This window comes from Gouania willdenowi, chromosome 8 (genome assembly GCF_900634775.1).
Source record: "Gouania willdenowi chromosome 8, fGouWil2.1, whole genome shotgun sequence".
Lineage (NCBI taxonomy): Eukaryota > Metazoa > Chordata > Actinopteri > Blenniiformes > Gobiesocidae > Gouania > Gouania willdenowi.
The window spans coordinates 13,641,698-13,658,765 of record NC_041051.1 but is presented as its reverse complement, the minus strand read 5'-3'; the positions used below and the strand labels follow the sequence as shown (position 1 = coordinate 13,658,765).

General features: G+C 39.3%; 1 protein-coding gene across 1 annotated transcript; it reads left to right on the top strand.

Moving 5' to 3' along the window:
- The first annotated feature begins 5,941 nt into the window (after nucleotides 1-5,941).
- proza (protein Z, vitamin K-dependent plasma glycoprotein a) lies at nucleotides 5,942-14,969 on the top strand. Its single transcript, XM_028456290.1, has 9 exons — nucleotides 5,942-6,097; nucleotides 7,564-7,684; nucleotides 8,824-8,972; nucleotides 9,051-9,075; nucleotides 9,140-9,253; nucleotides 9,324-9,458; nucleotides 11,982-12,097; nucleotides 12,783-12,900; nucleotides 14,072-14,969. Exons 2-9 carry the CDS (start codon nucleotides 7,606-7,608, stop codon nucleotides 14,605-14,607), a joined length of 1,272 nt encoding a protein of 423 aa, XP_028312091.1. The 5' UTR covers nucleotides 5,942-6,097; nucleotides 7,564-7,605; the 3' UTR covers nucleotides 14,608-14,969.
- The last annotated feature ends 2,099 nt before the right edge of the window (nucleotides 14,970-17,068 follow it).

Below are 17,068 nucleotides of genomic sequence, written 5' to 3'. Positions count from 1 at the left end.
CAGTTCACAGTGAATAATGGAGACCCTGAAGATGTACAGTGGAAGGCATTTCGATTTCAGCCTGATAAACGCATTACACATTTGTCAAATATCAGGTGACATTAATTATAGATGCTGTCTGCGAAGCCCGGGGTGTTTGCTTAGTGTGCTTGTTGGACTAGACCCTGGGTTTAAAGAGTACAGGGTCAACAAGGTTGCACGCGAGTGCTCTGCTGCTCTTTCACTCCTGCAACCCTCCAATTTAAGGTAGGCACTCAAAAAAATAATGAGACCCCTGGAAAGAAAGGGGAACAAGACTAGGAGAGAGAAAGAGTGGGTGAGATTAGAGACTTCCAACAGGCAAGGGAGTGATGAATAAAACATAATGGAGAGAAAGAGAGAGAGAGAGAGAAAGAGATGGAAGAAAAATTTGTGAGCGATTATTTGCAGCTGTTAACAGGTCAGCATACATATGCTCAGTGATGGACAGTATCAAAGTACATTTACAGTATTGTATTCAAGTACAATGTTTGAGTATCTGTACTCTAGTTGAGTAGTATTTTGGAAGGATACGTCTTATTTTTACTCTATTACATTTGAGAGAAAATTTGACTTTTTACTCCTCTGGGGAACTTCATCACTCACATTGACAATGATTGACTTTGTGCTTTAGGTTTATGTTTCCTAACACAAACCTAAATGTTATGATAGGTAATTAAACATCACATTGTGTTAATCAGTTGTGTTACTATTGGGCAGAGGTGTAAAGAGTACTGATATAACCTACTCAAGTAGAAGCACTGTTACTTGATTGAAATTGTACTCAAGTACAAGTACAAGTCAGTCATATGTAAAATACTCAAGTGCAAGTAGCACAATTAAATAGTACTCAAAGTAAAAGTTACTAGTAACTTTCACCCACCATGTTTATTTTTGTAATAAATCTTGATACGGTTCCTTTGCATACAGTAAACATCTCATGTATAAACTTAAAAAGGTAGACGAAGTTTACATTGCATTATGATACTGTCGCCTTTGGCCTATGTTTAAATGTAAATATGTCAGAAAGATGCGGCCAGGGATTTGCATCATCATCAGTCCCTCTCTCTCGTAGTGTTTTCTCTGGACTGTCTCCTATACCGTGTATGGTTTTGATTCATATTAGCAGCAGTGGCTTGTTCGTCTTCTGAGAAAATAACCTCCATTCAATGCTGTTTTGGTGCCGTGCATTATGTTTAATCTGGTTAGTCGGCTATGATGTGATGCCTTGTTGTCTGGTCATTTCATTTTTTGTAGTTTCACAATGTCCGTTGATCATTTTAAAGCAAAAAATAATAATTTGCTCAGTATTGGTTGGGCGTCAAAATGTAAATTACTTTACTTCTTTTAAAATGTACTTAAGTGCAAGTAAAATGACTGGTTTATAAATAGAAGTACCCATAAAAGCAAATTAAATAACAGTAATGTGAGTACTTCTAATCCATTACTTTCACCCCTGCTATTGAGTATGTGTTGCATTGTTGTATAAATAAATGTAACAAATTGTCCATAAGTCAATTCTTAAATGCACTTACTGATGATGAAAATTACGTTTGAGATTTTTAATTATTTTTATTACTTAAAGCTATAGTTGCTAATCTGTGTAGAAACACTGTTTTACTGGGTGAAATGGTCCTTCCATCCCCAGAGTAGTCAGTACATTATGTATTCAGAAAAAGGAATGAAAAGAATTAGACCTCTAATCCAGCCGCGTGCCTGTAAAAACTTTGACCAATCCCTGCTATTCGGTCCGATTGGGAAGAACCAATCAGATGCCTTCATATGTCTAGTCTTGCCCACACGCCCCTTGGTCCCTCCCCGTGACAATAAAAATACGGTTTACTTACATGTGAAGTAATTTGGTTGATGTCCAGAATGTGAGGGTGAGGCTTTGTATGGAGCACTGAGGGGAGAGGGAGGAGCTTGGAGGAGGGGCCTCTTTAAAATCTTGCAAACTCTCCAACATTACAAACTACAACTATTTCTAATTCAATTAAATCAGTAATACCTGACTGAAAGCCGCAGTATGTAAGTAAGTATATTTGGCTTCACTTGGTCAAAAATCCATAATCATCTTTGAGCATATTGTAATTCAAAGTGTTCTGATAGAACAGTTAAAATTTACATCTTCTTTTGGCTCTGTGTTTGAAGTTTAGAAATCCAGGAGGCACAACAGTTAGACGGCAAAGCAAGCAGGAAAAGGAAGACCAACGTGGTGAAGCAACAGTCCAAAGTCTCAAACATACTCAGCAGGAACGGACTCTGTGGAGGGCAGGGCGAAAGTCCGCCCCACGTACTGGTAACAGAGGGGATAAATCGCATGTAAACCTAAGAGAAGCTTATCCAATGTGGAGAGAACGAACGCATTTAATTTGAGGTCTGGATGCTGAGTCCTGTGGGCCTGTGGCGGGGTTTCTAATAAGGCATGATCTAGAAATCAGACTCATAGTGACATCACGGTGGTTAGTGTATCTGCAGCCATCAACCAAGCCGCCGCGGGGCTGATAATGTGGATAGAGGATGGATACCCGACCGAACCCTGACAGGACCCGACGGCACCAAACGGGTTGGGTTCGGACAGATATTTATTACTGGTGTTCGGATTCGGTCACATAGTGTCGTTTGAATGCAGCGTTCTTCCTTTCCTGCTGCAGCAGCTACAGCCCTGAAGAATGCAGCTTCAACTGAAGCAGTGACAGCAGGATCCACGTTGGAGGGAGAATGGAGCAGAGGAGGACAATTAATAAAGGAATACACCACTGAAACATTCCTTTTCCTGCACAATAACATGAATTATGCTCATCTTTGACACATGGATTATGTAAATAGATCCAATGGGTCTCTGGTGTGCACTGCATCCCTGTTTGTGTTTGACGTTCGCTGGTTACCCCTGTGCTGATCTGATGTTGACATTATCAGTTGTTTGTTAGTGAAATCGGTGTTTACCACTAAAACAAACAAACATATGTCATTTCTTTGAGAAAAAAAAAAGAGTTTTTTCCTGTTGGGTCGGACGTAGATTACTGCAAGACCTGTGCACATGCCTCTGCATACATCTGTGGAACCAAACAGTAGTTTAGTCCACCGCGCTTGTCTTCTTTCAGTCTCCAAATCAGTCTTCTTCTGATTCTTTTTTATTTCCGGGTGTTGGAAATTGGACCCGGAACAGCAGTACAAAATGTATCTCACAATCTGTTCAAGGCAATAGGGAGAAATGTGTGTGTGCTCATTCTCTTTGGTTTTCAACGCTCAGTCATCACCCATTAGCATTAAAAGACTTCAAATTCATTTTTCCCACAAATCCTGCCCTATGCTCATTTAAATAATAATTGAACTAAGTTACTTTTACTTGTATTGGAATTGTTTTTGAGTGTCTGTATTTTTACTGAAGTAATGAAGATCAGTACTTTGTCCACGTATGAATAGTTCAGTCATAGGAAGTATTAATGTGGTGTATATATGAGTCTGTGCAACACATGCAGGCACCCAACAACTACTTTGCTCTGAACTTTGGATAAAAAACACCAGGGATTTTTTTTTTTACAGCACTTTAATTTACACATTCACATGGATGCTTGCTCAGACCTGTTCTCCCACTAACACACTTTTCCCAGAGATGGATCTCTCTGGACATGTCCAGACCCTGCCTGTCATCCCACATCAGAGACCAGCTGGTCAGAGCAGACTCGTATAAATTCTGATATTGGACTTGGGAAAATGAGACATTTATCGTGAGTGCAGCTGAGACTAAAGCCAAATGGCATTCTATGTAAATTACATTGCTCTCCCAAACACTAACATTATAACAAGGTCAAGGAAGAAGGACTTTGCTTCTTTCTTTCTGCAGTTCTTCTAATCTCCACCAATAATCGGCGCTCACTTTAATTTTCAGCTGCATGCATTAGCTGCTTTGTACAGAGCCCCACTCAGCTCTTTAGTCGTGTGAACTAAAGTGTGTTTGTTTGCTGTGGTGATGTTATTGATCACTTCAAATTGCATTCTGTGTTGTTTGTTCTTGTGTGCATGCTCCCTACTCTGATCTCACTGCATTGATAAGGGGCATTCAAAAGCTCAATAAACACTGAAAGTGTTTAACAGGCAGAAAGCGAACACTTGCTTTTTAAATGCATATACATTTCTTTGATTACTAGAGGTTTGATTTTGAGATGGGTTTATTACTTTTTCTCTTGACAAGTGAGCATATAGCATGTCAGCTGATTGTTAAATTAAAATGAATTATATTCTTACATTTTTGATAGGTCTTTTAATTTACAATAACTGTGTTTGTACAATTTCTATCTATCTGCTACTACTACTACTACTACTATTACTACTAGAGCTGGGTATCATGGCCTATTTCCTGAATTGATTTAATTCTGATTAATAAGGTTTGAGTCGATTAATCATGATTCAAATTAAATTCAGTCTTCCAACTTAAGTTGAGGCGGCTTACTCAACGGAGCTTCGTCTGCATCTGCCATGTTTGCACTGAATGCAGTCTTGCGTTGAGCAGGCACAGTAGTCAATGCTGCTATTGTCAGACTATAGAACGAGACAACCTGCAGAGTAAAAAAAAAAATCAATTTCAGCACCTATGAATCGATTTTGGAAAATTTCAATGAAATCAATTTTTTTTACCATCTCTACCATCCAAAGGCAAACAAGACTTTGATTGACAGATCCACCTTGAAACAAACTGATATCCAATCAGGAAGCAGCTGAAGACTGGGCTGGGACGTGCGCGCACTAGCAGAGAAAATGATTCCAAGAGTGACATCCTTTGGGTTTAAAGAATATACCTTGATTAGTTATTGATTTGGAAAAATTATACCTCATTCTACTTCACAGTGTGATTATTATTTGTTTGGTTAACAGAGGAACAGTGTACATTTTAAAATGGCTGTGGCGATTGATACGGAAACGTATCAATAGACTGCCGATCTATTCATACGCAGCGCCCCTCATTGGCCAGTTTATGTGACATGATCGGTGCACCACGTGACTTCAAGTTCCAACGGTTTTATTTTACCTCATATTTATTTTTTGCTACCTCGCTAACTTTTATTTTTGCCCTAACCCTATCCTTAACCCTAGGTAAATACTCTAAAATGTTTATTTTTTTTCGTATATGTATTTTTAAAGGTGGAATTTGCCGTGTTAAATATGTTAAAATGAAGAAAAAAAAACAAATATGACAAAAAGTGGGACTTTTGACTTGTCTTGACTCAGGACTTTAGTTACATGACTTGAGACTTAGTTGAGAAACAGATACTTGTTCCCACCTCTGCTACTACTTAAACTACTAAAACAACAACAGCAACAACACAGAAAATGACCATGGATTTTACCTTTTTAAATTACAAGAGTTGTTTACTCACCTTAAAGTGTACCTGTAGTGATTTTTTAATTAAAAGCGCTATCATAGGATCATAAATATTAGTAGAGGTTTTCAGATAACCTTCTATAAAAGTCTTTGTAAAACAGTCAGGAGTAATAAAAAAAAAAAAAGCTCACAATATCAAGTCCAAACACGCACGGGCCAGATCAGTGAAAGGATTGGGTTCTGACACGCACTACAGAAACCTAAATAAAGAGGAAACAAATCAGGTGGGACCTCATTTAAACACTGCACAGGAATCAATGACTTGACGTCACATCCGGCCGAACATGACTGCTTCTGTATAAAATCAATCAAAAAAAGTACTTCAAATGTGTTTTTGTTGCACATGTGTTGTTTATGAGTAATACAATAAACATGAGTTTTTAACATACCTAGTAGCAGGTTCTCTTTGTCGGTTTTTGACTGCCAAAAAATAAGAAAGTCAAAACCGTCTAAATACGGGAAGCTGTCCAACTTGGCACCCCACAACAGACCCATGTAGTTCTGCCAGAGAACAGTAGATGTGCTGGGTTACAGCGCCTCTCAGCGGTGCATGTATGTCATTACACTGAGTAGAGTCATCAGTGGGTGGTGGTCATCGGTGTTCAGGCTCGGATAAACCCAGCAGTCCGACGTTTGGATCCACAGGCCCGAACTGAGGGACTAACGGGTATTCTCCAGGTTATACCGAGGAGGAAGGTAACGATAATCACCGCCATTACTGCTCTTTGTGTGTGTGTGACGTCACTCAGCGGCGCATCTTTGTCTAATCATGTAAACAAGTTGTTTATTTATACAGGCTTAGGAGGAGCTACATTGTAGCAGCACGATTTATCTCCATCTCTGCTTTACAGATGCGATACGAAGCAAACAATCGACTGTAATTAATGACACAATAACAACTGCCTTCTGATGTCTAACAGATACAGGATGATGATGGACATGGAGATGACTGGTGGTTTTGTGTAAATAAACAAACTGCACATGTATACACTGTATGTATATGGCAGGAGTCACTTTGGTGAAAGTAGTAGCCCAGATAATATGAGCATCATTGGTGTAGCAACTCCAACATTCTTTGCTATTTCACCCAAATGTAGATGAATGATGATGCTATATATACTATGTGGTAGTGGTGTCCTGATCCGATATTGATATTGGATATCGGATTTTATCGGACTGCATCTGAAATCACCGATAAAATTTTCCGCTCCAGCACTTCTCTCCACAGGTGACTGTGGTTCAACCTCCAACAAAGTTTTTATTCAATTGTAGAATACTGCAAATATTATACTGAAGGTTAAAATATACGTAACCAATTGGTTATTAGTAAATGGGTCAGTTTTTCTCATACCTACTGTTGCTGACTATTGTTCTCTGTCTGAGCAACATCACTTGATCAAGCCTTTTCTAACATTCCACACTACAAAATAAGCAATAAAAGTATGTATGATTCGTGCTGATATTGTATCGGATTGATATCGGTATCGAACCGATAGGCAAGGCTGCAATATCGGTATCGTATCGGAAGTGAAAAGGTTTCATCGGGACATCCCTAGTATGTAGGTAGCACCTGCATTAGCAGCAAGTTAAAGTGATGCTGTTATAGCAGCCGCACACACAAAAAGGTGTCATAAGTTAGTGAATGACACCTTACTAATGCTAACGACAGATAATGACAACGTAATGGTCAGCCTTGTGTATAAAAGTCCAAGTAAAGTGTTACCAAAAGTGTTCAAATGGCATTTTTTTGAGCGTCATTTCAAAACTTTTTTTTCCTTACTTTGAAAAGGTTTTTTTTTGATTGAAAATACCTTAAAAACACAAATATAGCTCCTAAAGCATATAGCGCATTATTACCGTTTTATATGAAAACACAACCAAACTGTCTGTAGATCACTGACCTGCTTCAGTTTAGTGAACTGGTTAAAAATTGTTAATTTAAAAAAAAAAAAAAAAAACATGCTCAGATCAGAAAAGATGACGTCTTCTTTCCAGTCCAAATGTTATAATATAGCTTGTATCCCAACATTAATTTAACATCAACACATGCTTTTCCAAGAATATTCTCACAGAATATAGTGAAGTATATACTGTAATACTTCACTTTAAAGCTTGTTGTCTGGGTATTTATTATTTTTAATATGTAGTTTTTGTGTCTTTAGGAGCACCTACGGGTTTGACTGTTCAACACATCCACCGTTACGATGAGGCCACTGATAGCATCTGCTGCTGTGCTGAGTCTGATGGCCTCAGCCATGGCCGCCTTTCAGAGCCCACATACAGGTGAGAGGGACGGGCTCAGAGCTAAAGAAGGCTACCCCACATGTCATTATGTTCATACACATTTATGAGCAAAAAGAGAAGAAACCTCGATGTAGAAGTGGCTCATAAATACATATTTTTACCTTATTCCTGTAGGCGCTACTATGGCAAAACTTTAGGTTCTTTCCAAAATACTTCAGTGAGTAGGTATTGTTTTTTTGTTTTAATAAATTCAAGTGTTTCAAAAACTAGACAATCATATAGCATATATCCAAAGCTCTTATTGTGAAAGGCTTGGGAGTAGAGAAACAAAGACAGTTGTGCTGTCTGTTCAACCGAATTAAGCTTTTTGAAAAATAAATACAATAATAATGATAATAATTATAATAATAACTAGAAAAGCACTCGGAGAGCGTAGACATCCGCCAAGCAGCTCAAGCTCAGCTAACACGCTCAGCTAACATGGTAAACTCAGGATTACCGTGACTACCTGTCAACATTGAGCTGTTGACTCTGAGAGAACAGACATCATCACAAGTTCCACAGTGTGGATGGGAAAATGATGGCAAAAGAAAAATAGAATGAAATATATTGACCGTCTCGGGATGTGTAACATATACAATAATGCAAAAATATTAGTAACGTAATTGATAAGGTTGACGACAAAAATTTGTGTCGAAGCGTCATTTAATGTTGTAAATTACTGATAAAATCAGGACGGCAGCCGCTTTCTGCTTCATTTTTGCTGCAGTACCATAAATGAACTGCTGAGCCTTGTGAAGAAGAATTGCGCAACAAAAGAAGAACCAACCTAAAGTCTCAAAAGTTTGGTACCATTTCACTGAAAACTGAAAAGTAATATGTTAGAATCAAATCAGCAGAAAACCACTTATGTATATATTTTTTAAAAAAAAAATCTCAATAAAATTTTAACACGGTTTTAAAACTGTAATGAAAACTTTTGACCACTGCCTCCAACTCCACGTATCAATCACTCTTGTATTCAATTAGAAATTCACAACTCACAGTTTTTTAAGACCGGATATAATTCATTTCAATTTCGTGGCAACAAAACCTTGTTAAAGCAAAGTTTGATCGTCAACAGTTTCACAATCTGTTGCTGTTGCACAGACGAGTGTAACGTTGAACTGTGCCCTCAGTGTTTGTGGATAAGCAGGAGGCGAGCTCTTTGATCCGTCAGAAGAGAAACATCGGTGGTGAAAAGGCCTCCACCCTGGAGCAGGCCTGCATGGAGAAGGTGTGCACATACGATGAAGCCAGAAGGTTCTTTCAGGACTCGTACCGCACGGTGAGCTAACTTTAGCTGAACTCATTTTTATTGACACGTTTAAGAGTGTTTCTTTATTGCACGTGTTCTTTTACCCAGGACATCTTCTGGTCAGTCTACATTGGTAAGTGCTGCATTATTTTCCCATGCATTGCTTTCCTTCTCCGACTGTGTCTTTCTGTGTTCAGATGGAGATCAGTGCGCTGAGAAACCCTGTAAGAATGGAGCCATGTGTTCCGACAGCGTGGGAGGCTACGACTGTGTCTGCAAGTCGGGTTTTACAGGCGTTCACTGTGAAACAGGTCAGAGACAGATGCCGCTTTTACTTTTCTCCTCATGTGCGAGGTCATCAACTTTTTTTCTGTGATGCAGACCAGACTCTGTGCACATTGGAGAAGAACAAAGGCTGCTCCCAGTTCTGCAAACCAGACTACGTGTCTTATAAGTGTTCTTGTGCGCGAGGGTGGAAACTAAGCCCGACAGAAAAGGACAAGTGTGTTCCTGCAGGTACGCCTGTTACAGAGAAAATAGGAATAACACTTTTAATGCTCTGAAATTCCCTCCCTTTTGATCCTTGCAAAAATGTTATGAAAACTTCCATGGCTTAAAGCAGAACTAAGTAACTTGCGCTTAGCTCTCCCTCTAAAGGTCCCTTTTGGTTATGTCACTGTCATAAACCCTCCACACCCCCCGCCACCTGCCCCACCCCACAGCTACATGCGCACCTTTGCTTTCCCAAGACGGTAGCAACCGATCACTGAAAAATCCTAATACAACAGTGACACAAAGGGTGCTTTCACACATATAGTCCCATGTGACCATGTGAACAGTGTGAAGAAGAGAGACAAGTAAAATAAATGAATGATGTGTGAGTAATATGGAAGGGAGTGTGGAAATGTGTGTGATGTGTTTGTTTGTGTGCTGACAAAGTGGCTCTGAAAATAGATGGATGGATGGATAGGTAGAAAGATGGATGGATATTTGTGTGTGTGCTGCCTGATGGAGCGCTGGGTTGCGAGTGTGTGCATGCCTGTTGCGCAACCACACACACTACGACGACCTTGTGTTTGCTGTGTGTTGCTGCTGAGCTGTCACTACATGGAGTCGCTCCATTCCTCGGACAAAGGTCTTCTCTGCCTTTTTTTTTTTTGCTTGCTCTAACATGATATAAGTTTGAGAAAAGTGAATTTGTAGACAAAATCTAGCATTAGTTTGTATTAGGCTGCGGTAAAGCAGTACGTCTTGCCACAGGGTCGGAGGCAGGAAAGTTGCAAGTGCCGTTTTCTGGCCAGAGACAGCAGGGGGTGGGGAAAAAACCCCAATCACCCCATAAAAACTTGTATTACCCTCACAGGGACTATAAGAAGGATTTATTAAGGTGAAAAAGTTACTTAGTTCTGCTTTAAGGTCTGTCTTTGGTTAGACCTTGTTAAAAGCTGTTAAGTACTTTTGAAGTGATATATATAATAATATATAATAATGAATAAACGGCAGTGAAAATATTACCTCCTTGGTAGAGGTTATTTAATTTTTTTTTTAAAAAAAGAAGTCCAATGCCTATAAAGTCTTAAGAATCTGGTATTAAAAAAAAAAAAAAGAATCTGGTATAAAAATATTGCCATCTGTTGGTAGAAGTGTGAACAGCCTGCAGTTTATTGCATAAATGCAGTACAATACATCTCCTTTCAAATTAAAAGCACACAATTCCTATTTGAACAACAGTTGGCTGTGAATTATTGTATTTACACACAATTAATTAAGGTGAAATAATACAAAAATACAGTTTTTTGTTTGTTCTAAAAGGTTTTTAAATGACAAGAAATCAGAAGCAGTTGGTATTTACCGTGCTTTGATTCTATTGGTCGCGTCAGAATCCGGTTGTTTTAAACATATAGTTAGATAATCAGGCTAAGTATGTTTTATTATGGGCTTTTCCAAAGTGATACAAATTTCAATTATACTTATAAAGCAATTCAGTATCACTTGTTTTATACAAATATAGAAAACAAATTAAATTTTTTTTTTTTTTTAAAACAACCAAAAAAAAACACACGCTTTTTAAGAACATAGCTTATCTTAGAATTTAGGAGGTCGACATATCTACATATTGTACATGACTGCAAGAGATTCAAAAATTACTTAAGTCGTCAGAAACATCCTAATAAAGTCAATAAAGGGCCCCCAAATCTTTTCAAATATATATTGCTTTGACTTATAGATGTATGTTATCTTATCCAAAGATTAGCCATACAACATTTGTTTTAACCATTGGGAGGCACTAGGTCTGTTCATGAAATTACTTTCTGCTTTACTAAATGTATGTTTATCCTGATAAATAGTATCTATAGATGTCAAGCTTGGTCATTAAATTCCACTTAAATGGACCAGTAAGCATATCCATCACAGAAATACAGGTGTATGATATCACATAAATCTCACAATATTCAGACAACAAGGAGCTTAACATACTAGAGGACAAGGATTAAAAATTAAGAGGATTTGAGCAGTAAAACAGGTAGCATCTCTCAGAGGGCAGAAGCTCAAATAGATCATGAACAGTGGAGATGAGGAGTGTCTCCGTTGAGTTTATAGCAGTTATCAACGCCATTGGTTCCTTTCAGAGTTATAAAAGTCTATGTGGGGCTCTGTCAAGGGCCTCCTGCCTCTGTTTATTGTGAGGAAAAACAACTTGTATTATTTATGATGGTCCAGGATATACACAAACGCATCACAAATACGGTCAGAAAGACCGAAAAACTGGTTATAAGTGCTCATTAAAAGGCTGATTTTTACAGATATAGTGGTGAACAAATCTTGCTTTTAAATAAGTGTCATACTTCATTCTGTGTGTACAACATGTAACTTAGAGGTGAGCTTTCACTTCCTGGTCTAAATATTCCATCACTAACTGTTTTTAGACTTCACTCCACAATCTTCAAAGAAACAAAACAAAGATATTACCATGTTTATGTCAAAGTTCCAGTCATGGAATGTGATGCTTCTCCTAATCTTTCCCATCGTGTCTCTCAGGTCAGTTCCCGTGTGGAAAGGTGAACGCTCTGAGCCCGTGGCAGGGTAGGCAGGACTCCATCGTGCGTGGCAACTATGAAGGAATCAGCTGTACGAGCACAGAGTGTCCCTGGCAGGTAGGAAGGTTCACGTGCACACTTACTGACACAAAGGGCCTGTACTACGAAGCTGGATTTACTCTCATCGCACTAACTTCAAGGATTTGTTCCGTGTGTGATGTACTACGTCGCTGGCTAACGTCTTACCAGGCTAAATCACCATGGTAACTTAGGCTGTACACCTAACCTGGTCTGGACCAGGTTATGAAGTGAATAAGATCTGAGCGAGTACAAAGGTCCCGCCTCCTGACCAATCAGTTCTCTTCGAAAATGATCTGCCCATAGTCAATAGCTCCTGGTTGGTGCAGATCTGATGGCTGCGTTTTGGAAATGTATCATCTCACTGCTTTTTCCTGCCTGTGTTTCTTCCTTCCTGCTTTTTCTGCAGCAACAGTGTTTTTGGTCTGAATTATGGATTATAATTCTTCATATCCTTAAAGAATTATTCTTCAATTGTGACGTAAGTTGCTCTACACATTTCTCCGCAAATGTGATTGGTCTGATGCAGCAATCTCCACCTCTGTCACAGAAGCATGCATGTATTCTGTCTGAAATCACCTCATTTAAGTGAACATATTCATATCCTACTTCGTAGTACAGGGGCTTTTTGGTCAGGTGAAGTCCGTTAACGGAGAGATATCCCGGATATATGTATCCAGCTTCGTAGTACAGGCCCGGAGTGACAGTAGTGGTTTGTTTGCAGGCCCTCCTAAAAAGTACCGAGTCACCAGGTTACTGCGGGGGAGTCATCCTGAAGGAGAATCTGGTTTTGACTTCAGCTCAGTGTGCAAAGAAATACACGTCATTTCAAGTTGCTGTTGGTAAGTGGAGGAAACACACAGATATATTTATAGATTTATTCCAACGTGTGACTTTGGGAATATAGTAGTAAACTCCCTGTGACGTTTCCACACTCACTGTTTATCATCGTCTGATATTACAACTGGTGTTTGTAATATCAGTTGTGGGGTACCCCAAGGGTCAGTTCCTGGACCTATAATTTTCTTATTTGAATGGATGATTTTGTGTCAGTGTCATATTTACTTGTGTATATTAATTGCAGATGATACTACCTTATTTTACTCCGAAAAAACATTTCTTGGTAATTGTAGAGATCGAAATGATGATGTTTAAAAAATGGTTTGATATTAACAGGTTGTCCTTAAATATTGGTAAAAATAGATTTATGGTTTTTGATCCAAAAGCATCAGATATTGAGGAATTACAATACAAAGAACAAATTAGATTATGTTTTTGGGTGTTATAATAGATAATAAGTTATCATGGAAATCGCATATAGATTATACAAAAGTTAAAATATCCAAAATTATGGCTGTTTTCCACAAGGTAAAGCTGTCACTGAATCAAAAGTCTTTGTGTATATTGTATTGCTCACTCATGTCTGACTTATTGTATAGTGTGCCTGTAGACCACTACCTGTAAACCACTGTCAAATCCAATGTTTATTTTACAGAAACAAGCGCTGAGACTTATTAGTGGAAGTGGATACAGGGAACATACAAACCCAATATTTATGCAGCAAAAATGATACAAATTTGGTAGAATACAACATTTTAAAAACCACATACAAAGCTCATTTAAAAATCTTACCCACAAATCGGCAATCAAAAATCATTGAGAGAAAGTTATTATGACTTGCGAGGAATGGAGATAATAAAAAAAAAACAAATTGAGAACAGTTACAAAAGAAAGGTGGATTACAGACGGTGGAACAATCTAAATAACAACATCAAAATATCAAGATCATTTAATATGTTCAAAAAGAATGTGAAATGTATTGTGTTGAAGAAATATGAGACAGAAGTATAACTGCGTTGTAGTTTGCCTTTGTTTAATATAATTGATTTGTTATGGAGGAGGGAGATGTTATAAGTTTGACTCTTTTTTTTCTTTTTTCAATGTGGAGGAGAAATAAATGTATTTTAATGTCTTGAATGAAATAAATAAACAAACACATCTGCTTCTTGGCAGGAAAGCGCGCCACAGAGTTTGAAAGCAACGAGCAGACTCTTTATGCCAAACTAATTCACGTCCACCCGCGTTATGTGGAGGGTCGTCCTGAAAACGACCTGGCTGCGATCGAGCTGAACGGCCGCATCAGATTCAGGAGCAACGTGGTGGCCGCCTGTCTCCCAGAAAAAGACTTTGCCGAGAGCATCCTGATGGCGGGAGACTTCCCCGCTGTGGTCACCGGATGGAAAGAGTCCACAGACGCACTCGCTTTCCAAGGTCCGCTTACACTCAACCAGCTGTCGTACCAGTCGCTGCCTCAGTGTGTGGACACTCACTCCACCCTGATGACCAATAAGATGGGCTGCACTCTTCCTAGGGCTAATGCTGACTGCACCATGAGCTCTGGCAGCCCTTTGCTCACTCTGTACAGAGACGTGTTCTTCCTCACTGGGGTGGTGAGCCGGCCTGCACAGGCCGACTGCACCAAAGGTTACATCTTCCAGAAGGTTTCCCGACACCTCGGCTGGCTGCAGACGCTCATGGCTTTACCTTAGACGTCAAAGTTACACGTAATAATTTTTACTAGCTTAGCCGGAATGCTTTCAAATAATATCCATAACTATCCTAAACCATAGTCCTGATAAGAAATGCTATTATATGTGCAGTTACTAAACCATCCACAAGATGGCCCTGTTAACCCAACCAGAGCAGCACGTTCTGCATGTTTTCTTACAACCATAGAAGCAGTGAGTGATGTCTGAATTATTCAGTGTGTGTTTTGTGAAGTGGACTTGGCTTTTAATAGCATTTAAGTGATACATTTTAGCTGCACCACTACCGGTGGAGATGCACCTGATAAAAGTCATTGTAATCACTGTTCTGTGAGTGTAATAAATCCTCACACCACACCCAGTGATGCTTTTGTTGATGTTTTAGTCTCAGTGATTGTAAAGAACTGTTTCCACAGGATGCAGGAAACACATTAGACTTTGTGAGGGAATAATGTAGCTACTTTAAACCAATAAGCAGACTTGATAAGACTTGTTTGACATATTACAGTAAGGTTGGAGTACAATGGTTGGCCTTCCCCCTGGAAAGCTTTGCAGTCCAACATATATGCATCTTTCAATCAACCAACAGTTTAACACTGACACACTCAGGACAGCCTCCTCGTTTACATTTATATTTTGTTGCGACCCAAACCTGCCACAATTAAAAAATGAATAAAAGTAAAAATAAAAAAAAAACAAATAAAATTTTTTTTTTTTTATATGTATGAAATAGATTAATAAATTAAAAAAAATGAAATAAAAATTTAATTAATACTTGTATTTTATTTTTGTTTCCACTTTTATTCATCAATCTATATTTAATTTTTGGATAATATTTTTTTATTTTTGCATTTTTTAACTTTCGTATATTTTCATTTAATTTTCCTTTTTTTCACATTTATTTAGTTCATTTTCAATTTTGGCAGGTTTTGTCTTCCATACCATTGACTGTAATTATCTATTTGAGCTGTTATGGCACGTTCACACCAAACGCGTCAAAAGCGTCAGGTGTACATACACAATATATGGTGGACGCGCTTCTAGGAGTGTCGAGAGGTCCCACACCTCCCATGCGGTGCGTTTTGAAGCTTTACACATTTTGAGATTTCAAGCTTTTGACGTTCGTCCAGCGCCTCCAACACGGCTGACGCTAGAGTTGGGATTGTTGAACTTTTGGGGCATATCGCGGAGCGTCAACCAATCAGGAGCTTTCTCCAACCATGACGAATGCAGAATAATGAAAAAAAAAAGACAGATGGACAGGCGTTCTTCTGCTGGAATAGAGACTCATCCAAACGCAGCTCTAGTGAATCCAGAAACGGCGCTGAGGCGCCCTTCGACAACGTTGTCCAAGCCACAATAATGTAGAGCCGATGAACGTGGTTCGGAGGCGGCGTGTTCAGCAAGGAACTCCAAACTTTATTCTCCATTCAACCACACTTCTCTATAGCCCTCTAACATCACAGTGCACACACTGAGTCACACCAAAATACATCCAACTGGAAACACCGCCTTCTCAACACACTAAGGTTCCCCACCACTTCACAGTCACTGGGTGAATTATGAACGTAACTGATCGCCATCCATCATCCATTGTATGAGCACCAACGACAACAGAGAAGCCCCTCTCCAAAACGTGCTCAACGCACTCTCTTCCCAAGGTGTTTGGACGCGCGTCCAAAGCGTCTTCGAAGCTGGTGACGAGCGTCTGATTCAATGAGCACAAGCGTCCAACTAGGGGCGTGAGGCACGATTTTAACGCCCGAAACGCGTTTAGTGTGAACCCAGCATTAGAGGAACATCCAGAACAACCTGCACAGGAAGAACCTTGAGTTGTCAGCGTTTGAAGATCCACTAGTTTAGCTTTACCATCTTGAACATAAGATATACAGCTACACAAAGAAAGCTGAAGTGGTGGCATGTTTTGGATTGTAAAACTTTACATGAACTTTTTAATTACAAGAGGGGAACCACTAAATAAGCAAATACAGGCATTAAATGAATACCCCCTTTTTTAAATCACAGACAACCTTGCCGTGCTTTGACATACCGCTGTGTTGTCTGGCAACATTTTCCCACGGACGCTATCCTTGCACAGTCTTCTCACAGCCTCCTGATGAACAAGGCCACACCATGTAATGCAGGCGAAGAAAAGAAGGGCAGAAAGAATGTGTGTGAGTGAAGAGCAGGAGACGCCTCCTGACAAAAAAGAAATCGGGCCTGCCACTTTTGATCGGGAGCCTGAAAAGGACAGCTCAGAGAGCCGGGGCCTACGCTGACCGTTACCATGGCGCTCACCAAGGAGATGGCTCCTTGCTCCCAGAAATGGCTTCTCCTTTACCAGGGCCGTCCAGTGGAGATTAATTTAAGTAAATCTCCCTCTTTCTGCTTCTGTTTTCTCTTTATCTGATCATGCTTAGAAGAGAAAAGATATAAAACATGCTCAACATGTAGAGATACTTTG